This window comes from Semicossyphus pulcher, unplaced genomic scaffold (assembly GCF_022749685.1).
Source record: "Semicossyphus pulcher isolate SPU_LCO1_2020_fin unplaced genomic scaffold, fSemPul1.0.p SCAF_9, whole genome shotgun sequence".
Classification (NCBI taxonomy): domain Eukaryota; kingdom Metazoa; phylum Chordata; class Actinopteri; order Labriformes; family Labridae; genus Semicossyphus; species Semicossyphus pulcher.
Window position 1 is genome coordinate 11255113 of NW_027211770.1, and position 25564 is coordinate 11280676.

Consider the following 25564-nt stretch of genomic DNA (forward strand, 5'->3'; position numbering starts at 1 on the left):
TCACCATGCAGGTTGACTCTGCATCACTAAATGATCTTACACAATCTCAGCACAATTACGGTTTAAAAGGCCTCAAAATATAACGCTGTATATCTAAAACAATGACATTGGCATGACTTTACATCCATATTGTACACTCCATAGGCTTGGTAAAGTATTAGCAATATTATCCTATACACTGTTGTTATATCTACTGTTGAAATCAATGTCGCACTGGTTCCTTAAAATTGAGAAAAACAAAAATACTCAGCTTTACCAGACAGACTGGCTCCAACCAGGTGTTGTAAACACATGGTATTTTAATGCCAGTAATTTCAGTTTAATGTGAGTATAATGGCACAACATCAACAAGTTATGGGAGACATTATAAGTGATCACAGATGCTGTTGATATTGCTTCATATGCTGTGGGACACAATTGGCTTTGTTGTCATAGTTTCTGACTGTGTATGTCAGTGACAATCATAACTTTCAAATTCAGCAACACTTTAAAAACAATTTTGATAAATCAGATCTTTATATTTAATCAGAGAAAAATGATTTTATCGGTAGCTGTTTCTCATTCATTGTTATTATCAGTCTCCAATTAATCACTTATTTACACAGGGTCAACTAAAGTAGGCAGAGGAGAGACCTTAACCCCTGTAGTCCCCTGTACCCGTATCACATTAACAAGAAAAGACAAAAATCCCATTACTCATGAATGCAGCACTGATCTCCCACACTCGAAGCAGACAGGCAAGGTGCCGTCAAGCAGAGTTTTTCGCCACACACCTGAGAGGAGGATGGTTGTGGAAACAAAGCTTCAGTTTGACCTGTTCTTATGACTTCAGTAAGTGAAATATTTAATTGTCTTTCCATTTTAAAACGCACAGTAACGCTACTGCTACAGTTGGTAATGGTAACGTTTGCTAGCAAGAAGTTATCTAGGAAACGTTAACGACTAAGGGCAAAAGCCAACGCATGACAGTTGGACACGTTTTACGAAATTGACCGTTGCCACTTTATGGCAAAAAGAAAAACACGTCCTATATGTATTTTAAACTTCGAAATAACTCCATGCTGAAACGTGTTTAAAGCTGCAGAAAGTAAGCAAAAAGCGTAATTTGACATCAAGTATGGCGAGGTTCATTTCAGTCCACAGTTAACCTATTTTGCACTGGAGCCATAATTAATGTAATTAGGTGCACCTGTGACTTTCCTGACGAGACACGTTAGAATATGTGCTGGGGAAAAGAAATGTAGTTGTTGAGACATGGCAGAGCTGAGATGCCTTTATTTTGATTAGAATAACACCGCAGCCTATAACAGCCTACTGTTAAGCATAACTGTAAACAACAACAAAGATAAGGTGTTTGTGTTTGTATGGGGGATGACAAACACCCTACCATACAGTGCAATGCAAACAGAAAAAAGCAACAACACTTAATGAGCTTCTTGTTTGTATGAAGTGGAGGAGTATTTTATTTGGGCTTGGTGAAATTGCAAAGACATTAGTGAATGATATTGTGTTGGTGCTCTGTGTTCATTACCTTTATACAACAGCAGGTTCTCAGCATGGGAGCACAAATGTGTTGTTGCCGCATTTATCTTGGCTGAGCTGACTCAGATCACCTCTCGTGGTTGACTGTTAGATGTTAAATTGAAGTTGCAGGCCCTTTCAGTGACAGACTTTTTAGAGGAGAAAACTTTATTACCAAGTACAAAGGTAGATTTTGCTGTAAATGCAGCTTCACTGGTGTGTGAGCTGTCACAAAAAGGCAGGCGTGCTGTCAGAAGTGGTTTTATTTGGAGTTCGTCTGTGATTTCCCACTTGGGTTTTGGCAGAGGTTTAGCTTGGATAAAATAGGCATCGGGGAGGTTGAAATGTCGACTTTTATTTGACGTTTTTGTGTCTTGCGCAGTTTTCATAGACTGTACATTTATCCTAAAACTAGATATGTTTTTATTAAATGCCTGTTTAAGGCATTTAAAAAATGCTGTGTTTGAAAAAAACAACAAAAAAACAAACTCTTATTGGCTTATTTCCAGTCGTTTTGTATGTATTGTGAGTTGATGTTTTTAATGTCAGTCTAATTATATTTTTGTGGACAAGACAATTAAATATAGTCCATTTGAATCCCCACTCCTCCTTGCAGAGGAAGGCAAAAAGTTATATGCCTAGTAGTTAAAGTATTTTAGCTGTTGATGGAAATGCTGTCTACAGTTGCAATTGGTGGTATTCTCTGCCAGCCTCATCATATTTTATCCGCTGCTGTTGTCCAAATAAAGGATATCCATTTTTCTTCCCTTCCAGTCTTGGCTTAACATGTTCAGTGAATACCATTAGTGAATAAAGTTGCAATTTTTTTTTTAAGACCCAGCTCCAGAAAAACTCACAAGCTTGGAGGACAGTTTAATCAACATCACCAGAAAATGTGTCGGAAAATATGGAATATCATTTAAATGCTAAACTCTGGAATGGGTCTTCAGGTCTAGTTTTAGGGATTTGACTGTACAACTGCAACTGTTCTTGAACCATGTAGAACTGCTGCAAGTTATTTTACCAATCTTTCCAGGTAGTTGCGATTATGCAAATTCATGCAAATTGACGTGAATTCAACCTGTTCCTGCACATTTTTGCGACCATGCAATTTTGGCCAACCACCTATGTTTTCTCTGCAAATTTTAACAATCGTCCTATTTCTCCGGTACGTGTCGTCATATACATCACCAAACTCACTTCTTTGACATTAAAAATATTGATCCACTTGGGCCTGCAATGTTAAACACAAGCTAGGAGCGTGCTAACAAGGGCCTCCATGTGATCTTGAGCTTTCTTATCTACAGTGTCTTTATGGAGACTCTATACAGTGAATGCATAACAATGAATCAAATACTTTGTCTCTTGGTTATTCATGTATGTTTCTGTGTTGAAAACTGTATGATGCTGTACTGATGCCCTGTGTTGAGTGTAGTGACCAATCAGAGGCTGTGTTCCTAATTTTCAACCAACCAGAGGCTCTGGTTGATGTGTGTCAGCGCTGTTTGTACAGGAAGATAGTAATCCCTCCTGTCTCTTATCAATTGTTTTATACTGCTGCAGCAACCGAAATTAAGAGTAGAACAGCATAAATATGATTAAGGAGTGTGAAGATTCTCCTTTGCATTTATGAATAGCATTGTAAATCACTCGCTCGGTGCGAAATGAACATTTCATGGAAGTTAACTTTCAATTCATTGAAGTTTTTACATATTTTATTTGAAGACCTGACAAAGAAATTTATCGGTGTTCAGAAGACAAAACAATTTGCTCATGCCACAAATGACTATATGGGAGTGTTTGTCACAGTGGCTCACAGTTGATGTGTAATGTGTTGAAAAGAAAAAAAGCCTCAAAACATTGCACCTTGCATTGCAAGTTTTTAACTCCTGTTTAACTCCTGTTTTTTTGTTTAACTCCCTGACACAAGAGCGTCTGCAATCGCATATGTAATCTCTTAAACCAGTGAAGTTAAGCCTGGCAAAGTTACTATTTCAAATTATGTTTTCTAAGATTATTTAACTGTTGCTTTTTTTCAGTACAGGTCAAAGGTCAAAACATTTCAACATTCAATTATAAACTGTTGGCTTTAACAATTGAAAACGTTCAATGGCCTTACATACAATAATAAAATAAAATAAAAATTATTTGACAAGAAAAACACAAGTTTAAAAATGTATAGGCTATAAAAACCTGTTTTAGTGCACCACTTGCAAGCTAATGTATGGATTAACACACACAAGCTACTCACAGTAATAACTCAACAATAAAATACATCTTACCATTATGGGTGTTGCTAAGAAACAGGACATAGCCTAAACGCTGACTCCTGTCTTATTAAGTTGTTTCTGTTGGAGGTAAAAAGTACTCCATGATTGTTTGAAGTATAGAGTTTTATTTAACAGAGTTATATGCCTTTTAAAATAGAGGGGATACAAGTGACCCCCTTGGCAGTTTTAGTTTCAACCATATCTTGAGATATGACTTAATGTCTCTCTATCTTGTCCCTGCCATTGGTTTAACATTTCTTTTTTAATCCCCTTGTAATTGAACCTTGACATTGTACCCTTAACAATATTAATCCTTGTATTTTCTCTCTCTACTGGGATTCTTTTTAGCAAATCTCTTTGCCTTTTTTGTAAGCTTCAAATTCCCGGTTATGTTTGAATTTCTTGTCCTTGGTCTGATTATTCTAAGAAACTTGGAGTTTATTTTTTGTTTGGAAATCAATGCCACAGGGTGTTTGGAAGTTACAAGTTCTTGCAGTGGCTTTCAAACTGGATTTAAATGTGTTTTTAGTTATTATTTTAATCATTGTGCAAAATTACAAAAAGATCAACTCCTCCAGGGGGTGAACGAGAGGTTTTGACTTCACTTTAGAGGAAGCTGGCATGTCCTCTCATGAGTGCCTAGCTTGCAGCGGCAGTTTACTGTAGAGTGGAAGAGTAAACAACAAAGACCGCTGTTTCTGTTCAACGAGTGACCAAGTTACCTGGCGACTTTCAGCCAAAAGTGTCAGTGGTTGTCAAAGTTACAGCAGCTGTTGAAATCGGGGAAGAGAATACGTAGCTGTCCTCGTGAAGGACTCTTTGTTACGATCTCAAAATATTCATGTGTCTGCGCCGCAAAGCAACAAAAGTGACTTGTTCAACTACCTGAAAAAACACCAAAAAGTGCAGCATGATGAGTGTATGAAGACCAAGAGGAAAACGTCACTACTCCCCGTCCTCATCCAGTATCAAGTCAGATATCCATAACAGCTGTATAGCGCGGCACCCTATCCACCCAACTCCCAAAGATGGACCGAAATTACCAATGTAATTTGCATTGCATTTTTCCACTAGAAGACGCATCAAATTCACTAAAGAACCCAGTTCAGTCTTAGTTTGATGCAAAATATGTACATGAGCAGAAATACAGCACAAAATGGAACTGAACGTGTTGCTTTGTTTATTTCAGTTTCGGTTTAAAGTGCAATTAAAACATTTTGTCCATAAAAATAAATAAATAATCATGAGCTCAATATTGTTCAAAAATAATCGTGATTATCATTTTGGCCATAATTGTGCAGCCCAATAAATGGGCCAATCTCTCTGATAATTCTGCAAAGGCACAGGAAAAAGCATTGTGTGCTTTTCTATATTTGTTGTGTTAGGGCTTTTATGTTCACCTAGCTGCAAGCAACACTTGATTTTCACTCTGAGCAAAACTGACCCTTTGTCAAAACATGCATTTGTATCTTTATAAAAAGTTCACCCACTAAATCGTATGATCTAAAAGTAATATAAATGCTCTTGTAGATGGAGGTGTTTTATATTGGCTACAGGTGTAAATTTGGAAATAATTAAAATGTATTTAATATTCTGTTTAAATATTAGAATGAGAACTAGCTGGTTGCATATAGCATAAAACCTAATATATATTCAGTTTGACAGTTACACAAACAAATTCAAAATTACATTTTTAATGCAACATTAGAAAATAGTGTATTTCACTTATAATTAAGTTAGCTGGCTGGTTTGGTTATTTTTTTTATCTGCTATGTTGGGTGATTATATCAATTCAGACGTGTTGTAAAGCTTTTCTTTGGGTACCAGTGAGCTTTTTGTTAATACTGCTATACAGGAGGAAAAACACGACCTAAAAAGGCTAATGGCCTGCAAGCGATGCACAAGCTACTAAAAAGAGAGACCAGCGGATCATTTCAAACTGTTTAAGGAGCCTGTGGTGAGTTTATTCTTCCTTTATTCATGGAAAATAACTGAGTAGATAGCTCTGTGTTTGTTGCTACCTGGTGACATTCGTATAAAATGTAGCTTGATATAGTAATGTATTTTAGGTTTAGCTCTGGTTCTCATCAAAACTGCATTAATCATTAGTGAACATTTGTTAAACTGTTATTTGGCCACTGTCCTTTACAATGTGTTACTTAACCCTTAAATCAAAAACTGTAATATTGATATTAGAAGGGAAAAATCATAGGTATTGTTGTTTAAACTATACATATGCATATCTATCTTATTACATAACTGTTTTTAATTGTTTGTGCACAAGGTCCTTGGGCCTGGCTATCTGTAAGTGCCCTACAGTAGCCATATATAGAGAGCAATTGCCCAGGAGTTTGAGGATCACTGGCAATTTCCCAACTGTTTGGGTGCACTGGATGGGAAGCACATTGCAAAGCAGTCAAACAGAGGTCAGCAAATACAAGGGCACCAACTCGAGCATACTCATGCCTCTTGAGGATGCAGACCAAAGATTCATCTACATGGATATGGGAACCAACAGCAGAGACACCTTGAGACCACTCCAAACTCCAGCTACAAGATCCAAAACCTGTGCCATCCAGGAACAAACAAGTGCCTCATGTGGTGAAAGATGATGGAAGTAAATTTCCCTGAAGACAAAGGTGATGAAGGGTTATAACGGGGCACACCTCAACGGACAGACTCGGCTTTTTAAAATACAGAACCGTTTTTCACATTAACTTGAAACTCTGATGACCACAATAAAATGCAAGGAGAAAAATGCCTCTGGTATAATGGCCAATCAGTGAAAGATGTTTCACACAGTTGTCTTTTTAGAGTCAGAAAGGTTTAGGGTATTTGTTCTTGCTGCTGTGGACTGTTGACCCATGGAGCAAGAGGAGCATGTGTCAGGTCTACCACCCACCTGAGCTGTCTGACAGGGTGGATGTTGTCAGTAAAGAAAAGATCCCTAGATGTGGTGTCTGCACGCTCCTGCACGTTCAGTGCTACGTGTAAGATCAGCCTGCAACGAATGCACCACAGCAGCCAAGAAGTTTACGGATGATTCCAGAAACTTTTTCAAGGATGAGGGTGCTGTCAGCTGGCCAGCACACCTGAACCACTGAAGACATTACTTTCCTGAAACCTTTTGAATAATGTAAATATTGATCATCAGTATGAATAAAAAGTAAAATTGATCAAAAACTTTTTCCTGTATTTTCTGTACTGTCAACGACTGACTGATTATGGTAAACACATCACATCACATCAACACAAAGATCATTATTTAAAAAAAGAAATAGAATGTTAGAGTTACAAAGGAGAGATAGATGTGGTCCCTGATGAGCTTGCTGCTCTACTCGGTGAGCTTTACATTTCACTCATTACCCAAGTCATTACACTGTGTTTCAACATAATCTTCTGAATGTCAGCTTTGCCACGCTCCTTGTTCAGAAACCCTGTGCCCTTCAGAGTTTCAGCAATATATTTGCTTAAGGTGTCAGTGGTAAATACTGCTGTTGGCTGCTGCAGACAACTAAGTATGCTACTATAAATTTCTTGGTGGCATCAGTCTCTTTATTTTCTTCTACTTGTCTTTAGTTTTTATGTCAGTGCTTCAGGGGGATTTCAACCTGGTGTCAGTGGTACTTGGGCTGCTATTTGCACTGTTGTCCACATGATCCCATTTGCCGTCATCCTCCTATAAAATGATATACAAAAAATATGAAGTTTTCAGTGGTGGCTGTGTAAAGATTATGCCCCAGGCGGGCTTCAAGTCATTCAAATACTGGTGTAAACAGCACTAAAAGGGATCAGAGAGGTGATCTCCCCGAACTACAGCTTCTGGCAGTTTGAGAAAAAAAAACGCTTCTATTGTACTTCTTGGGCGTATTTACACCAGTGTTTGAATGCATCTCTAAAACCCTGTCGCCCATCTGTACAGATGGGGGGGATGCATAATTTTGCTTCTCTCCAGAACAGGGTTGTGTGTAATGTTCTCCTGGCTTGGCCCTGTTATAGAAAAAGGACTGCGTGTAACTAAAGTCAACCCAGAATGGCACATGTAAACCACCAGAGGCCAGGGTTAACCCTGTCTTATCAGTACAACGAAGGTGGTTTGCTTTTTACCGGGATAGATAGCCATGGTAACTTCTGCTGAACACCTTACCTGCTCCTGACGATCATGTTCGAGATCAACCTGTTCTAAACACTGCCTACGGACCAATCAGTTCTCTTGATTCAGGAGCTTTGAGAGCTGATCGTGAGAGGGAGGAGGAAAGGAGACCGCAGACCGGTGAAACACTTTCCTGTAGGATTTTTATATGAAATATATTTGTGAAAGGTATTCATTGTGCTTTTACGTTTCAGCTCATTGATAGTCATCTTATCATGGTACAACTTACCTCACTGATCACTTAATTAAAGATCATAACATTTGGACAGTCCTGTTTTAAGTAGCCAGTTACAAGGGAAGTAATACGATTCACAATGCTGAGTTCACAATACAATTTTCTCACATTTTTTTCAGGGAATGAGATTGAAGTCAAATTAGGAATGAATAGGATTCTTAAACTCAATTCTCAGACAAGAAAAATGTCAAAAAATATATTTTCTTTATAGTATAAAGTTATCCTTTTTTATTTTTAGGTTGTGTACGTACTAAAACAAGAACCAATGCATTTTTTCCTCATAAGTAAAAATAAAAATATCTTACAACAATTCCCTTTTAAAGATTTTTAAGGATTTAAAAGTAATTTTAAATCAAATCAAATTTCTAGTTCAAATGAGGAAAATCTCTTTTGAATAAACAAAGCTGCAGCCTGTGTTCCAGGAAAATCAGCAGCACGTCGACATTATGATTAATTTCCCACAGAATGACAGGATACCTATGTCGGTTCTCACAGCAGGTGGGCCGCGTTTGGAGGCATTTAAATCATTACACAGCGGCATAAGAAGGTTCACATTTAACATGGGAGTTTGTATTTCAATCAAAACATGAACAGGAGGGATGTACCAGAGGACGTCTCTCTCTCTCTGTTACCTGCTGAGCAGTTGTGGAGACACAACTTGTGACAGGTACGCGAGGAGAAGGGAGAGAGAGAGAGAGAGAGATATCGTCTACTGGTTTATTGATAGCGGATGCCGATCTTACACAGATAAAAGAATAAATACGCTAAAATGGTCAACAAATATACCTGGAATGGCTGACCTGGTATCGTTTGTGTTGGAAACACTAGTGGTGCATCCTCAACTGCAAAATCTTTAGCTACAGATATACGAAACGTAATGACATGGAACAGGTCAAAGGCAGGTGCTGTCTGCTGTTTAAAAAGAGTATAGCAATTCATTTTTCATCTCTCCGATTTGAATCGTCCTTTTTGCGTACTGATATACTACTGTTTTGTAAGGTATCGTTACATCCCTGCCACTAACGTTTGTAGCACATCCCTGGCTTATCTTGTTGAAGTAGAGCAGCAAGTTCACAAGGACTGCATCTCTGCCCGCCTTCTTTTAATAGGTTACATACTGTGTAAAATGAAATGAGTATGAAAAGAGGAGGGATTTACAGTGATAATCAAACTTTATAAAGATCGCGATTAGAAAAGCAGATTTTAGAAAGTTAGCCAACAAATACCGTATCAGTGCAATTGTAGTCATTATCTGTTATCAGCGTTTAATGGTGCTTGAAAGTTCAGAGTTTTTAACTGTTACTGCAGAGTTATAAACACATTTCAATGCATTGCAAAGCAAGCCAGCCAAAGCACTAGGGCAGCACAATCTAAATCACAGAAGTATTAGGAGTAGTTTTCTGATATAACACAGTATAACACAAGAAGGCAAAATGACATATTTGAGACTAAAGCTGGTATTTAGTCTTCCACTGTTAAATTGTTGCCTCACACTAAACATCTAGGACATAACTTTTTAATTTGTTTTACATGTACTTTGAGGAATAACAGAGTTGTTTTTTGAACAAATGAAACATAAGTAACAAAGTGAATGGAGACACTGTGTGCAGAGTGTACTTCAACCTTCAAATGTAGATTTAGACCAGCTTTAACCCGGTCCACATCTATCTGATCTCTGCAAAGCTACTGCTAATGACTGTCACTGAACAAATCCTGAAGTGCAGTTATCTTTGTTGGAAAGCTTTTACTTTTAACAGCAAATACAGAACGTGTTTAATAGCACCCTGTTCATTATCTCCTGTTGCACTTGTTTTTCCAGCATCCCCTTCTCCTTATTATACTCGTAGCCAGTGATGACAGAAAAAACCTGTGGCAGTAAAGCGCACAATGCTGTGGGAGCTTAATATATTTTGGACAGTAGTTTGCAGTATGGTGAAGATTTTGGCTAAAATTTAATTTACAAACTATGCTATACTTTTTCAATTTCATGTGGCTCTCTACTTCAGCACTCTGAGGCGTTTGTTTACAGACATGTTGGTTCAAGCATATGTGAAAGGCTGCAATGTTATGCAATCAGAGAAAACATGACACACAGTTGATGTCAGGGAGGTGGCTGTGCAGGGTCAAGAGAATATACTGTTTGATTGTCAGGTGAAGGATGCTTATGTTTTATGGTCATACTATTTCAGTTCAAGCCTAATGTTATCTAGGAAACACCAGGAAACATTCAATAAAACTCTTATAGGAGGGCATTTCTAATATGCAATATTCAAATTAACTGCTATTGACTGAAGGAGAGAACTTTTACCTGTGAGGGCATGCTGACATGTTTCAGGGAGATAGCCTCTTTGAGACTGTGAAAGAATCTAGATATTGTTTAGAGGAATGTTTGGATTGCAATACAGTTTGTGTATCTACATGAGGGGGCAGAATATCAGACACACCTCTTATACAGTCTTTGACAATACCATCACCTACAATGACTTTAATTTATGCTACTCATCTCAGTGTTAAAAAAATGTATTATTGTGGACGCAAAGTGCATCTTCAAGTCAATAGCTTTAAAAAGCTCTTGCTGATTAGCTACATCAAATACAGTATAGGCGTAACAATTTGCAAGACAAGACTCCCGAGATAATGTTTGCTGGGCCTTTGTCAAGCTACTGTGAGGAACTTTCACTTTGTGTTGTTCTAAGCGACCCCTGAAGTGCTGCGTCTTATCTACTTTTTACTGATCCTGTCCTGTAATGCGTATGTAGTGTTTTCTGATGAAAAATCTCACCCTGCTTTCTTTTATAGTCGAGTGTTGCATTCACTGAATCTTTCTGTGGAAAATGTCAACAAAGGCCATTCCATCAGAAGTGCTTTGTCTGACACTGACCAGGTAGCAGCAGTAACAGGCGTTAAAAATGACTTTTTAGAAATAGTCAGTCTTCAGTCGCTGATGGTCTTGTTTGCTTTTGTAGGTCATAAAGAGGAATCAGTTTTAATTTCAGTCTGTTTCATAACCAGCTAAAAACTCCTCACAGTTGAAACTAATCCTAGCATTCAGAGGGAAAGAGGAAACACGACTAATTCTTGCTTTGTGACAAAAGCAAATGGCTCAAATTCTGATTGGTTTTTCCTGATCCAACCCGAACCTCTAAATAGCAGCGTTGTCCTTTGTCTGTTAGTCACACTTGTTTTTTCCAAGTGCTGGATTTTCTCACAATGTTGGACTATGTTGACTGGCGCCAGAAAATGATAATTCCCTGACAGAGTCTTTGCGATGCCCCTGGGCCCAAAATGTACGTTTGTGCAATGCCCACACTTACACAATTAAATCTTTCCGGAATGAAAACCGCTGAGAAGAAGGAAAGGCAAGCTTTCTTACCTTTTTTTTTTTTTTTACCTTTTGTTTAACTTTGACAAGAAAGATGCACCACAAACTTTCCCATCTGCTCCTCCAGCAACTTGTTCAGAAAAATCCTCATTACCATATGGCACACCTGAAGTTGTTCCATTTTTCAGTTTTTTTTCTTGTTTTTCCTTCACTTCTCTGAATATATGTTGATGTGTTGTTCGCTCAGGTGTTACTTCAGCTGGAAAAAATAAGGAGGCCAACATAATGACAGGCAACCCTTTTTTCTGCTTTTCTTTTCTTCTTTTGGGGTAATTATAAATAGAAACCTTGATAGAGATTGAAAAGAGACCTAATTTATTAATGCTGTTAATTAATTAAGGCAGAAATTCAGAAGGGAACGCGACAAAAGCGACAATGAATTTTTAACATGAAAAAGAATCGACATCCCCGTGATGGCCCTGATTAGTGTGCCTCCCCATTGATCTATGTATTCTCTTTGCTCTGTGAAGTTTTTCCCCAGTCCCTCTCACTCTGTGCTGCACTTACATTACGTACAATCCCTCGTGCCTGAGAATGGCTGGTTGAAGCTCTCATTATTGTGCTGAAATAATGTTCTGGAGGATGGTAGACGAAAGGAGGTGAGTTGTGTAATAAAGCATCTTATTCCAGTGTTGCCCTGCACAAGTAATGACCTCATTAAGAAGATCATTTTATTGATGAAATTATTCAATTACTGTGACTATGAATGAATGTCATGTTGATAAAGGCTTAGCTTCTTTTTTATTACTTGGCTATTGAGTAATGTTCTCACGCTGTAGCTTGTAAGCTCGTAGATGTTTGGAGACTGTTAAAAAAACCTGACAAAAGTGGGCTTGAAGTGAAAGTGAATTTGAAACTTGGCTGCTGTTTGCATGCAGAAAATATGTTGTGTACAATTAACCTAATATTTGTATATGTTTTGATAGTGAATCAATGAATCTACTTTAAACATTCTTCAGTTTGTTCAACCTCATAAATTATTTTGCATCTCAATTTGAGTTGTGTGTACTTAGATAATAGCTTGAACGGTAGTAATTGTCAGGACTTTCAAAGTAGAAGACAACAAAACCTGGAAGGAACAGAACGTACTGTACGTGTCAGGCAGTGGTGGGTGTACTTTAGTGAATAAGCTTTAATTAAGCCAGGGGTTTGAATGATCTGCTCATTATCAACCAACTGAAGCTTCTCAGGGGATTGATAATGAACAAAACATTTGAATCAGGTGTGTTAGAGTACAGGGAAACCTAAAATATGCAGGAAGGTAGCTCTCCAGGAGCAGGGTTGGTGACCCCTGCTTTAACCCTTTGTTGAACTGGTTGTCTGTAGGTTAGATATGTGGTTTTAAAATATGAAGCTTTTTTTGCAATGATTTTTGACTAAAAGAGGTCAAGTAGTAAAACTAGTTTGAAACTTGACAACAGCAGAAACAATGGATTTTGTTATACCAATGCCAATACCAATACCATACCAACCATACCAATGCTGCATGCTTGGAGTCTTATTATTCTTCATTTTGAGGTCTTATAATTGGTACCTAGTCCCTTTTTCACTTTTCTTCTTTTTAAATAAAAGTGAAAAACTTTTATTCTTTTGACTATGAAATTCACCCATAGTCTGTCTCTTTTTAAGATAGCAGATTTTCAGTTTTTGAAAAATAGTTGAGATTACAACATTTTTTTTTAGGCAGTCACAGGTTGTAGAAAATGTCAGGAACCAGTCAAGACTAGTAATTTTCATTTTTTTGTTCAACTTTCAAACTGTGTTGTGATCTGTTTTCAAATCTGCAAGTTACGAGCACTGAAGCAAATCAAGTCAGTAGAATTCAAGTCAAACATTGTACCTGTCGAACATTTCAATGTGATGAGGACATTTTGTCTTGTGTTTTTCACAACGGAGAGCTCTTCATCAAAAGACAACTGTTGCTAATTAGTGTATTGTAGTTAAATTGTGCACGTCTACACTGTTGTTGTGTATCTTTTTGTTTTTTACTAGTATCATGTTTACAATAGAGTAAACATGAGGATGACCCACCCTTTATTTTTTCCCCTTCTCTGTTGGTAGCCGTGGCTGTAATCATTAGGTTTTCAGTTGCCACTTGGTTTATCTGTACAGATGTGTGTCTTATACTTATGACCCAGTATCTCAGGAACACCTGAATGGAGAATATTTTGGTTGGGCACAAACAACTATTTGGTCTCAAGATGCATAGATTAGATTTTTGTTTTCATAGTTTATACGTCACAATCTTGAATCAGTCCTACTCCCGTGAATCTGATATCTCAGCAACGACCACAGGCAATTTTATTACAAAGTGTTCGTGTTTCTATCAGCGTGAAAGAACGATGCCTCTCGTTATGATGAGTGGACCATATCTACTTGCTCTAACTCCCCCATACCGGTTTGTTTTGCTGTTGCCAGAAGTGTCTACCGATAATAACTGGAGGAAAAACACACAGAAAGAGAGACATGGAGAGAGAGATGTTCTCCGGTGTTATGTCCCTCCTGTAAAAAATATTTTGGTGGTGGTGCCAACTCTCTTGTCTGAGGACTACTTTTGCTGTTGTTTTGTTTTAAGGGTAATGCATACTTTAGAATATTTTCAATATTCATATTTACGCCCCGTCCCCTGCACCTGCCACAGCTATTCTTTGGAAAACACTAATGGATGTAAACTGCAGCTTGACTGGCTAGAGCAGGCATACGACCGCAAGGCTGCAAGGTTACATTACATGCATGAATTATGGTTATAGTTGCTAATGGTTTTGAGCAGAAGTAAAGCAGAGGTTAATGCAACTTAGCCTGACATTTACCTTGCATATTTTTATCATTCATCGTTTCAGGTGAGTTTTACGTGGTACAACATAAATGTGTGACTCTTGACCTGGGATTTATATATTGCTACCCTCTTGTTATCACTTGTGATTAAATCCTGGAGGCTGAGCACAACTATTCATGGGACAAGTGGTACCACTTGTGTCAAGTGTTTAATTCTTCTCACATAGAGGACTCAGGGCAGAAAGTAGGAGTGTAGTGCAGAAAAATTATTCTGCTAGTTACGGGCAGTTCATATGCTAAAGAAAGAAGTTGGATGAATTTAGATGTAGTGTACAGAATTGGTCACATCCAATCCAAGGTTTGTCTTGTTTAAATGATGAAGGACATAAATAAAACAAACACTACAGTACAGTATGCAAAGAAATAAGTAGTCACAAGAAGATAATTAGTCATGTTGGGTAAAGTCTGGGCAAAGTTTTGTTGACTTTTAACTCATCAGGACACTTGTACTTGTTAATTTCCCTTTTAAAATAATTGAAAGTTGCATGAGGTTGTCTTATAAAAACAGGATTAGTGGCTTAACAGTTTTTTTTATTTCTTTACTCCAGTGTGTGTCACCTCGACCTGAATAACTTAAAGCTAATTTGGCCTTGTCAGTCTTCTCTTCATGCAAATACACCCCAATGTCGATTGCTTAAAGCAGGGGTCTCCAACCTTTTCTCATCTGAGAGCTACTTTGAAAAAGTGAAAGTGGCCAAGAGCTACTTGTATTACATCGCTGTAATTGCTGGTGGCTCCCCGTGTTGATTCTTTTGTCGACTGCAACGTCCGTACCACAGATGAGGCCCACACACTTGTCCTTCACATCTGTGAATAAAAACTTGCTTTCCCACTCCCCGTGGAAATAGTATGTTTTCTGCTTTTTCTTGGCGTGGCCACCTTCATCGTCCATCATAAATCTGGCTAAACATGCTTGCTAATAGCACCAAACTCCTCACTTTAGCTCAACTAGTGTATAGCAATACTGACCCGACCTGTCGATGGAGGTTGCTGCAACATTGCTGTGAACAATTAGGTTCAGATGTTGACAAACCTCCCAGGAGCATTATGTTTGTTATTGACAGCTGATAAGCCTATCCTATTATTTTGTATTGGAGGGGGTGGGACGTCTGTGCATTTGATTGAGCTGAAGTGCATTTATTGTCATCAGTTTTTTTGTACAGAGTCTGTGAACCTCTTGGCGAGCTACTAAAAGCCAGGCTGCGAGCTACCGGTAGCTTGTGAGCTACCTGTTGGAGACCCCTGGCTTAGGAGATGGAGATGTAGAAGTTTTTACCCCTTTGTCTGTACACCTGTGCACTAATTACAGTTTTCTGATGTGAAATGATAGCTCATACTTATCCCACTTTTGATTTTGGGTTTGACAGCCTGCCTATTCTCATCAGGAGAATTACTTGCAGATGCATCATACTGTTGTAGCATAGGTCTCTACCCGAATCAGGATTAATTGAGTTGAATCGGATCTGGCCGTTCAGCTCCTGCTCGTGTCATTCACAGCATTGTGAGATGTACTTTGCCATAACGTATATATATGGACAGACGGCGACGTTATTGAGCCAGGTACAGAGCATGATAAACACACACAGATCTGTGATCTCTCTTCAGTTAACCAACAGCACATTTCACGGAGAAAAACAAAACAAAAAACAAAGGCTTGACTTGAAGTATTTCAAGTCGACTGAGGGGTCACAGACAGAGACTCGACTCGTCGACTTTCAGGGGGCAGCCCTACTGCAGAACATGATGATGAAGAAAAGGATAATAACTTTCTGACCCGTCTCCAGGCTTTCTCCATACTACATTTCCCATTGCAATTAAAGAAATTACTATTTTTTTCATTCTTCAATCACATTGGACAGAATAGAGCCAAGAATTAATTAATTGTTAGGATGATTTGACCTTTATTGCTGCAGTTATTAAACAAAATGTCTGTGTCTGGAACTGCTGGAATGAGTAAGGACATCTCAGTGAAAAATAAGTATATTAATCATTCCCTGCTGTTTTTTTTCTTTGTTTAGAGGAGACAGCCAGTGGTAAGGCCTGCATTTGGCTTAAGAAAACAGGCCTTACTTTGCTTGGTTTCTAATAATAAACCTTAAAGTAGGCGGTGTCCTTTAACTATCGTATACAAGGTAAGATCAGTCACTACACTTGAAGCCTTTTCCCACCTCTGTCTGTCTTTGTTCTTGCTTTTTCTTTCCCTTGAGACACAACCTCTGTGTCATGTTAAAAAGCAGTGTAACAACAAGAAAAGGTGGGCAGAGACAAAGAAAGAGCTATACAGAGGCAAAGTAATGTTGAACCAGCGGGCCAGGAAAAGGATAAGAAACCGTGAATAAGAGCATCCTCATGCAACAACAAATAGGAAGTGAGGGAGAGCTAGTTGACAGAAAGAGCTAGTGCGACACAGAGGGAAAGACAGATGGAGGTAGAGAGACATTGAGTCAGACAAATAGAGGTACATCATTCCCATCTCTCTCTCTCTCTCTCTCTCTCTGGAACGCGGCTACCGTGACACACTAATCAGATGGCACGAATGTCTGACAGCCACCTTCAGGCCTGATGCAGTGTGTTCAGGTGGACGGAAAGGCTGCATCTGTCCAGGCAATCATTGGCACCTTGATCCCAGGCACACTTCATCCTGCTGCCACTGGTGTTGCTTTGATCCATAATCGGGGGCCACCATAGCTGTTACGACACCTGGCGTTTCTAAACCCACAGTGACACCTTTGGTTAACCCGATACAGGCTCATACAGTAGATCTGGTATCTGACTCACAATTGTTGCTCTTTCAAATTTCTATTCTTGGAACAACCTTTGATCATATTTATATAGGTTCCAGTCTCACTCTAGTTGTCATCTCCCTATAACAATATGCTGTACCGCAATGAAGACTTAACAAGAGTTGTTTTTGTTTTCAAACAGCTTTGATCAAATCCATCAAAGTGTGTTTGCGCAAGTAGTTTGCTTCTGACTCTGCATGCCCTCTGATATCCCAGCTTCCATCACGTCACGGGTCAAAACCAATACTGTTACTGATTGGCCTCAAATGAAACTGCATATTCTTCCCTGCAGGGGGTGACCTTGTTTTCTGTGGAACTGGAATTCATTTGACACAAAAGTATAAAATATTTCTCTCAGCACTCCTCTGTGCGTCACTATTAATACTCTTGTAAAACCATTCTTTTAACCCCAGCAAACAGTAACTAGGGCTGCATAATTAAACGCCATTTTATCGTTACGCAATATAAACATTCACAATAAACCCATCGCAAAAGTCTGCATTTATCACAATGATTATTACAAATGGTTTTATGTAAACCAGCCATGCTTTCTCACTCAGCATGTGGGAATTGTACCTGTTGGATGGAGCCCTGGGTATGCTAATGGACATGCTTTTACAACATTTTGATGAGATCAGGTGAAGCCCAAGCTAGCTATCAGCTACACTCAGATTAATTGCTGTTAATTAAGTGGTGAAAAACTCCATGCTTTTTGGATTGATTTTGGGAGGACATGTATAACATAGGTATTGTGTAAAACAGAACAGCATTTAGACTTAAAGCTAAGATGCACTATTCCTATTATTTGCATATTTCTCACATTTTGTACGTTCTTGAAATATTGAACAATTGAATCACTTATTGCAGATTTTTCTTATATTGTGCTTGCGTAGATGTAAGATATGCAGATCTTTTTGACTTCTAACAGTGGATTTGTAATCATTTTAATCAATTATAAGCTCTTAGTTTGCATTTATATGTGCAAATTCTCTTCCATAGTTTTTAAAATGAAGACAGCAGGTATATGACTGTCATTTAAAAATGGGCTTTTCTGACAATTCACACCACCAGAGAGCCAGCAAAGGCGTCTCCAGCAAGCTGGAGTTAACGGTAAATGAAATGCAAGTGTTGACAGATTGCCAGATGTTTTCATAGCCAAGTATCCTTGAGAGGTTAACAATATGATTATATTTGCTATGACTTAATTTCCAAACCTAAGATAAACATTTCAGTATGTCCTTGTATCTACTTTCATCTTATTGCATGTTCATTTTGACTGACTTCAACTGTTGCTCTTTTAATGTCTCAAATTAAATGCTCCAAATTTAATTGAAAATGAAATTTCCCTCGTGAGTCTGGTCTACCTGCCTGTGTCAGATTAGGGCGTAATCCGGTATTTAAAACATTTTCTTTGTCGACTTTCAATGGAAGTGGGATTCAGTTTGCAGACACGTCTGATAGTCAAGTCACAAGCTCCCGCTGTCTGAGGAGACGGCAGGCCCCGTGGTGTTTGTGTTAATGACATTTTCCAACCATTCACCTGATGCTCCTGTTGCCAAAGCAACAAGTGGCAGTGAATGTCAGATGATGGGGATGTCTTTTTGCTTTTTGTTAGAGACATGCTTTGGTCACAGCGTGCTGCTTAGGTTTAAAACAAACCAAAATACATGATATCACTAAGATTCCTTCAGGAAATGTTGCAAAGACGTCATGCTGCTCTCTATCACAGCTTTGACAAGTTCAACTTCCTTTCCTAAAGCTTAGACAAGCCATGATAAGTACAAGATTTATTCAGATTGAATAATTCGTGGGCAGTCACACATTTGTTGAACGTATTACTTGCAGGGTTTTTCCTGCATAGAGACATTTTTGCCGCCCCCCAAAGAGGTTTAAGCCAGCGGCAAAGGAAAATCACCAGCGCAAAAATCCTAAGAATTGAGAATGAAAAGAAAATGGAAAAAAAATGCAATCGTCTCTGCATGTGTTTCTACAATTTATCAAACAACTGTTGAAAAAGCAAAGCGTAAACTAAAACAGCACGTCTCTGACTTCCAGCAGCCAACTCTCCTCTCATCCGCAGACGCTATATTTCTCACATGCGGCTGACGCTGCATTGTTTTGACTAGACCTGAACGCTCCGCTAAAGTTAGCGCTAATGGGAGAGGAGACTTCCTGTGATTTCTCACAAAATAAAAGCTGTTTTATTTCTGATGGAAATATTAAAAGTGCTGAGTTACGACCGCTACGTACTTTTTTCATCACCCTGCCTCCTGCAACCCCTCGTCTAAAACAAACAGTGTTTCCATAAGGCGAGAATGCGTCTGACAAGACAATCTCCTGTTGTGTGCTTTAATTGTGAAAGGGCAACTCCGGAAATTGTCCCGACCTGATTCTCCAGACAGTGTAAACTAGCGAAGCTTTTTGGAAGACCGCCAGATAAACTGTGAGGTTTTTCTCCTGCAGAGGAGTGCTTCATCCCCACGTTTTTCTTTACCAGTCTCTTTCTTTGACAATAATACAATACACTCATACCTTGGCGACAGGCCAATCAATTGACTCATTGCTTCAGCTTCACTTGTACATTTTCTGTGGAAAAGTTGCATAAAATGTATAAAATAAAAAGTGTAGTACTTGAGTTGATGTATTTTTCCACCTCTGACTGCCTCCCAACTCCACACCCTTCTCCCTTTAACTCACGTCCCTCCCCCTCTTCAAATGTTGTATGTAATAAAACATTTTTTTAAGCTTTTTTACATTTAGGCTACTCAAGCATAATATACATTTTAACCAAATGATCAGAAATAACAGGACAATGCATAGATTTCTGTCCAATAAGGTAACACAGACTTATTGCCTTTATTGTGTGCCCATCGATTATGCTGTTGTGCATCACAACCCCCCAAAGGCCCATTTTAAGCCAGGAAAAACCCGGACATGTTGAGATTTTGTATTCAGGTTTAAATTATATCCAGAACCATCTTGACCCATACGTCTAGAGACTTGACCTGTCTGGTCAGAAATAAAGCTAGCAGTACAGAATTTGGCAAACTCTGTCTGGTGTCACCCCCTAATCCTTCTCACTGACAGCTTTAGAGGAGCTGTCTTCCCCTCATGTACCCTAACCCCATGACATCCTCATTCCCTTGCTATTTGGTACCATCATGACAACAGTGTAATCTTAGAGAGGATTTAGTCTGTTGAGATTTGGGACATGAGTCTGTGGTTCAGTCTGACAGGGCTAAGCTTTTTCATTGGCATTTTATCCACCTTGCTTGTGCTCACGAGAAAATATCTTTATTTCAGATATCCTGTTTGTTGTAGAAGACTTAAGAAAATGAATAGGCTTTTGCTGATCAGGCCTTGTTCTTTACATTATCTAGTACATGTAACACTGTCTGCTTCCTCGCGCCGCTTTGTCTCTCTATGTCATGTTGACATAGCAGTACATCTTTTTCCTATCGTCTGTACACTTATAGTCTAGACTCAGAGTTGAGAGTTTGCTTAACTTTGTGATTCTTCAGCAAACTATTCAGTGTTCATTTGTCCCACTTTTTTTAAAATTCTTTTTTTTTGGGCGTTTGCCTTTATTTGATAGAACAACCGTAGAGAGACAAGAAATACGGGGAGAGTGGAGGATGACATGCACCAAATGATCAGCAGACTGGGAGTTGAGCCTGCGATCAGTGCGCCGAGGACTGTAGCCTCTGTACATGATGCATCTGCTCTACCAACTGAGATAAACCAGGGCCCCTATTTGTCCCACTTTATAAGTAACCATTACAGGTCGAGGCTTTTTAGTGTCATTGTGTAACTGCATTGCACTCCTGGTGGGGGCCATCGACCCTGTGCCGGCAGGTTCGGTTCTTTTCCGTTATGCCCAGCCAGTAATTAGTTCCCCCATGGATCCCCCTCCCTATATTTATGGTCAGTTGGGCTAATTTTAAAGACCTCCCAGCTTGACACCAAACTGTGATTCATTTGAAAATATACAGCTCCCGCATTGAAAGCGAACCAATGCCCCCTCCATCATCTGAACTCCTGTAGGGACGGCACTGAGAGAAAGCTTGAGGGCTGGGTTGTTACGCCACAGCAGCAAACAGTGGGACTGGAAAGAAAGGTCAAGGTTACACACTTGTCTTTTAAATGTGACTTTTGTGAACAGAAGCGCAGAACTGAAGTCCAGACCAAACAGATGTACGTCCACTGGTGACATCTTAATGTGAATTCTGACCGAAGCAATGTTTCCAGCGCACGTTTCTAATACACCAGAGATAGAAAATGCCAAGAGTGTGAGAGAGCTCCTTAATACTTTGATTTTTTTATTACTGTATATATTGTTGCTTTTTAGCCACAGTAATTTTGTCATTGACTTATATTTCTTTGTTTCTACATAATTCTTAGTAGGGTGTGGAGTCTGAAAATGTAATGGCATTGACTTGAAAATTAGTTATGGTAGGTTTGCATTTATCTCTTATTTTATTGTATATATAATGCACATATTTCACATTTCACTTACTTTTATTATGCCATATTTTTCTCTATAGAGCAATTGTAACGCCCAAATTTCCCCTGAGGATTAATAAAGTATTTCTCTTTCTGATTGTCAACATTTTCATTACCATGTGTTTAAAACAACACAATCACAAGTAATTGTGTATTTTATAGTATCAAAAGTACAGAAGCTTTTAAAAACAAATACTGATCTACAATCATGCTCAACCCTTGGCTGCAAAACGACCAACCTAGAGCAGCGGTGTTTGAGTGACATAGACAGTGAGTGAAGAGAGGGAGCGGTGTTGGTGGGTACAAAGCGATGAAACAGACAGAAAAGGTAGAACCAAAGGTACCAGAGGTACAACCAAACCTCAGCACAAACCTGTGAGAAGGTGCCAGATATTGTTTGGATGCAGCAGAAGCGGACAGTTCATCCCATGCACTGGCTTCTCTGCTCTGCCCTCTGTCGAACAGACACAGACCTGCTGCTATTTTTACATTCATGACAAAGAAGCAAAGGAGCTTAACAGAGACTGCTTTGGTTACTTTTTTCTGAAGAGTCCCGACAAACCAACCAATGGCTCCAAACCACTGCCCTAAAGTTTGCCTAGATATATCCAAAAACCTATAATAAGCAAGTTACTATTTTTGTACAACTCTGTTCATGTTCATGTTCAAAAAATATATTAAAACTAAATGAAACAGTTGATTATTTATGGCCTTTGTCAAAGGCAGACTCAATTTAAAGAGACAGGGTTGGCAGCAGCACTGCAGCTGAAACGCTGTCTGTGTGGACAAATGCTTTATTCAATGCACCATCAACCATCTACTTTTAATTCAACCTGATCACATTCAAATTCAGTACGATGCTCCTATTTGTGGTTAAGTTTCGAACAAGGTCAAGTTCTATTTCCTCATAAATGTATTCAATACTGCATCATGTGGCAATTGACTTTTAGCAGTACCTTGGCATGCTGTGCAGTACCTGAAACAAAGGGTAATTATTTACTGCAAGGACCGGCACAGTTCACAGTGCTGTAATTGGAAACTCTATTGAAGCTGTAAATACAGCACCCTCTTCTTTGCTGTCAAAGGAGGAGTTTCTGTTTTTACTCAGTTGGCCCTCTATAGACATTATTCACCTGGGTTATTGTCACGTAGAGGTGTAGTCACACAAACGGTCCTAAAACTAGACATGGAAAATAACTGAAATCAGGCTGAAAATAGAGAAGGAGACATTTTGTTTCATGCACAAGTTGTGTTCATGCAGCACAGCCTGGCTTACAGCAGCGAAAGGTCGATAGAACATCAGCAACTGCCTCTGAGGAATGGTCAGCAACACATCTTGTTTACGACGTCGTGAAAGTAAATGGATTTGTTTGGATCCGCACCTAATTTGAAATGCAGTAATGAAGCAGTCTGTTACAATGCAGCTGCCAGCCCTCAAACACTATCCAACAATAGGGAAGGTTCTCACTGGGGTTTTGATTGTATATTACTCAGTATATTATTGGTCGACAAATTGCATCACAATTCTCAAAGCATTTCCATTTTATTAGGCACAAAATGCTGCAGCGCGAAAAGCTCAGCAGTGGTGTGAGGTTTGAGGGCTTGGAACAGTCATTATTTTTAGTGATAGTTACTGTGGTGTACAGTTTTTGTGCGTCATTGCGTTTAAGTGCTCACATCTCTCAACAGGAACTCATAAATATACGGACAGCCACTTCACCTGGTGGCCTAGCTCATTTAAATACAAAAATGACAGCTGTTTAATTAACCCCAGGTAGTTAATGTTTAACAGACCCAGGTAGTGTTTTGGTTTCTGCCTCACTACGTCCCTACAGTGTTGCCTGTTTGCAGTCATTACAATTTGAGGAAAAAAAGCCTGAATGTGCTAAATGTCACTAAAAGAGAACGATGGTCTCCTTTGCTTACGGTTGATTGAACCTAAACTTATGTCATAGCCTGAGAACGCTGGGAAATACTCATTCAGGGTCAAACTACATGAGAAAATACAGTTTTAAATTGATATTAGTGTATAAATGTGATTAATTTCCATGACATGATACATGACTGGGGTCTCTTTCTCTTATCTGCAGGTTAACAGGATTTACCATCCCGCCGCCTGTTACCAGTTCTGGCTCCATTTTTTCACTGAGGCTTACTAGTGACTTCGCAGTAAGCGCTCATGGATTTAAGGCAGCTTATGAAGGTAAGAAAGCATAATTTTCTGCTCTTTGTCTTTTACTGTCTTTACAAATGGCTGGTTAAATGAAAAATGAAAGAAATGTGAAATTGAAGGTGGAGGGACTATGATAAGGGCAGCTCTTCATAAACGGGGTCTTGATTTAGCACAAAAATCCATCATCCATGGGGAAATATGCACTATTTATTCTTAAGAGAGGAGCGTGTGATCACACTTTCTCCACCTGATTTCCTGCTGGACTTCTGCTGTTGAGTTATGGTAACATTAGGTACCTCAATTAAGCAAATTAATCTCATATTTTCCAAATCAACATCCCTCCCCCCAAAGTCCTGAACCTTTTCTGCGACTCCAGAGGTGCGTCTGAAATTGCATGGCAGATGGCGATGGGAATTAGTTGAACTAATGGATGAACCGAGTTATCTGTGCTGAAGCCGAGCCGGGTGCAGCGGGGAGCTGTCTAAATATGAACTATCCTTCTGTGACCATCTCGCTCAGCTTGCTCTTTTCCCCTCTGCTCCTTCATGCGAACTCCATCGCTCATCCATCTCTGCTTCTTTCGTTCTCCATTTGGTCATTATGTTTTTTCATGGGTTTTGTCTTAAACATTCATTTCCTTCTTCCTTTTTCCATCATCCCACGTCCAATCCTATCTGTCTCCTCTTCTCACTTTCCCTTCTCCCTCCTGCGCCTGTGCTTCTTTGGCCCCTGCTCCCCATCCACTCCCAGTATCTTTTGGTTTTTTCTTTACTTTCTGTTCAATTCTCCTCCTTTCATCTGCCCAGGCTGACCCCATCCACTAGATTCACTCCTCCTCCCTTCTACAATGGCCTTTACCCCCTCCTCATCTCCCCACCTGCCCCAGACCCAGCCAGTCCAGGACCTCTCCCCTCTCCATCTGCCCATATGTGATCCCTCTCTCTATCTCCGGCTTCATTTCTCCCGCTCCTACCTCCATCCCTCTCTGTGCCTCTGGTTGGTGGTGTGGTTGAATAAGATGTTGTTCTTCTGCCTCCATCATTTGCTTTCATAAACTTATACACAATTTCATGCTGATTTTGTTGTTGGTCACATTTTGTCACACGAGATGCTCAGATATTTCCCACTACTGAAAACTGAAGAGTAATATTAGATGATATACTCCAAAAAGAACAATAGAGGATATGATATCAGCGTAATGTATCTGCCATCAGTTGTGTTTCATTGTCACTTTTAAAATGTGGGTGTGTATGGTTTAAAGCTATGGTGTGGTACTACTTAGAGCACAACATGTACAGCTGAGTTCTCATGACTATCATTCATACTTTAATAACCTGGTTTTTATAAGATGGTACACAGCACACAGCATGAATATTTTAACATCTTTTTTTATGTAGTATGGTTTTTCTCACTCATCTGTGTCTCCCCAGATATTCTTGATATGATGGAGGTATACATTTTTTAAAAGCACATTAGCAACATATGCAATACAGCCATACAGTGTGAATTAAACATCCTATTTTGAAAGGTCAATCTTCTCCCAATCATATTGGGATGTGAATGTTGAGTTTCAGCAGGCTGTCTACTTATATTCTGATATCTAATAAAGACTTAAACTGAACTAAATGGTTGTCAGAAAATAGCCGGTGGGTTTGAGGATTGCATTTTGGCCAATATACTGTATTCTGCCTCTATTTGCTCTCCACCTG

At 39.1% G+C, this 25564-nt stretch overlaps 1 protein-coding gene across 3 annotated transcripts in view; it reads left to right on the top strand.

The window, feature by feature from the left end:
- LOC138583571 (CUB and sushi domain-containing protein 3-like) overlaps window positions 1-25564 on the top strand; it is a 231744-nt gene that overhangs the window by 18453 nt on the left and 187727 nt on the right. For all 3 annotated transcript variants that reach the window (XM_069655437.1, XM_069655438.1, XM_069655439.1), the window contains exon 3: window positions 23773-23885. In XM_069655437.1, the coding sequence (XP_069511538.1) occupies window positions 23773-23885 (113 nt within the window). The remainder of the gene's footprint in view (window positions 1-23772; window positions 23886-25564) is intronic.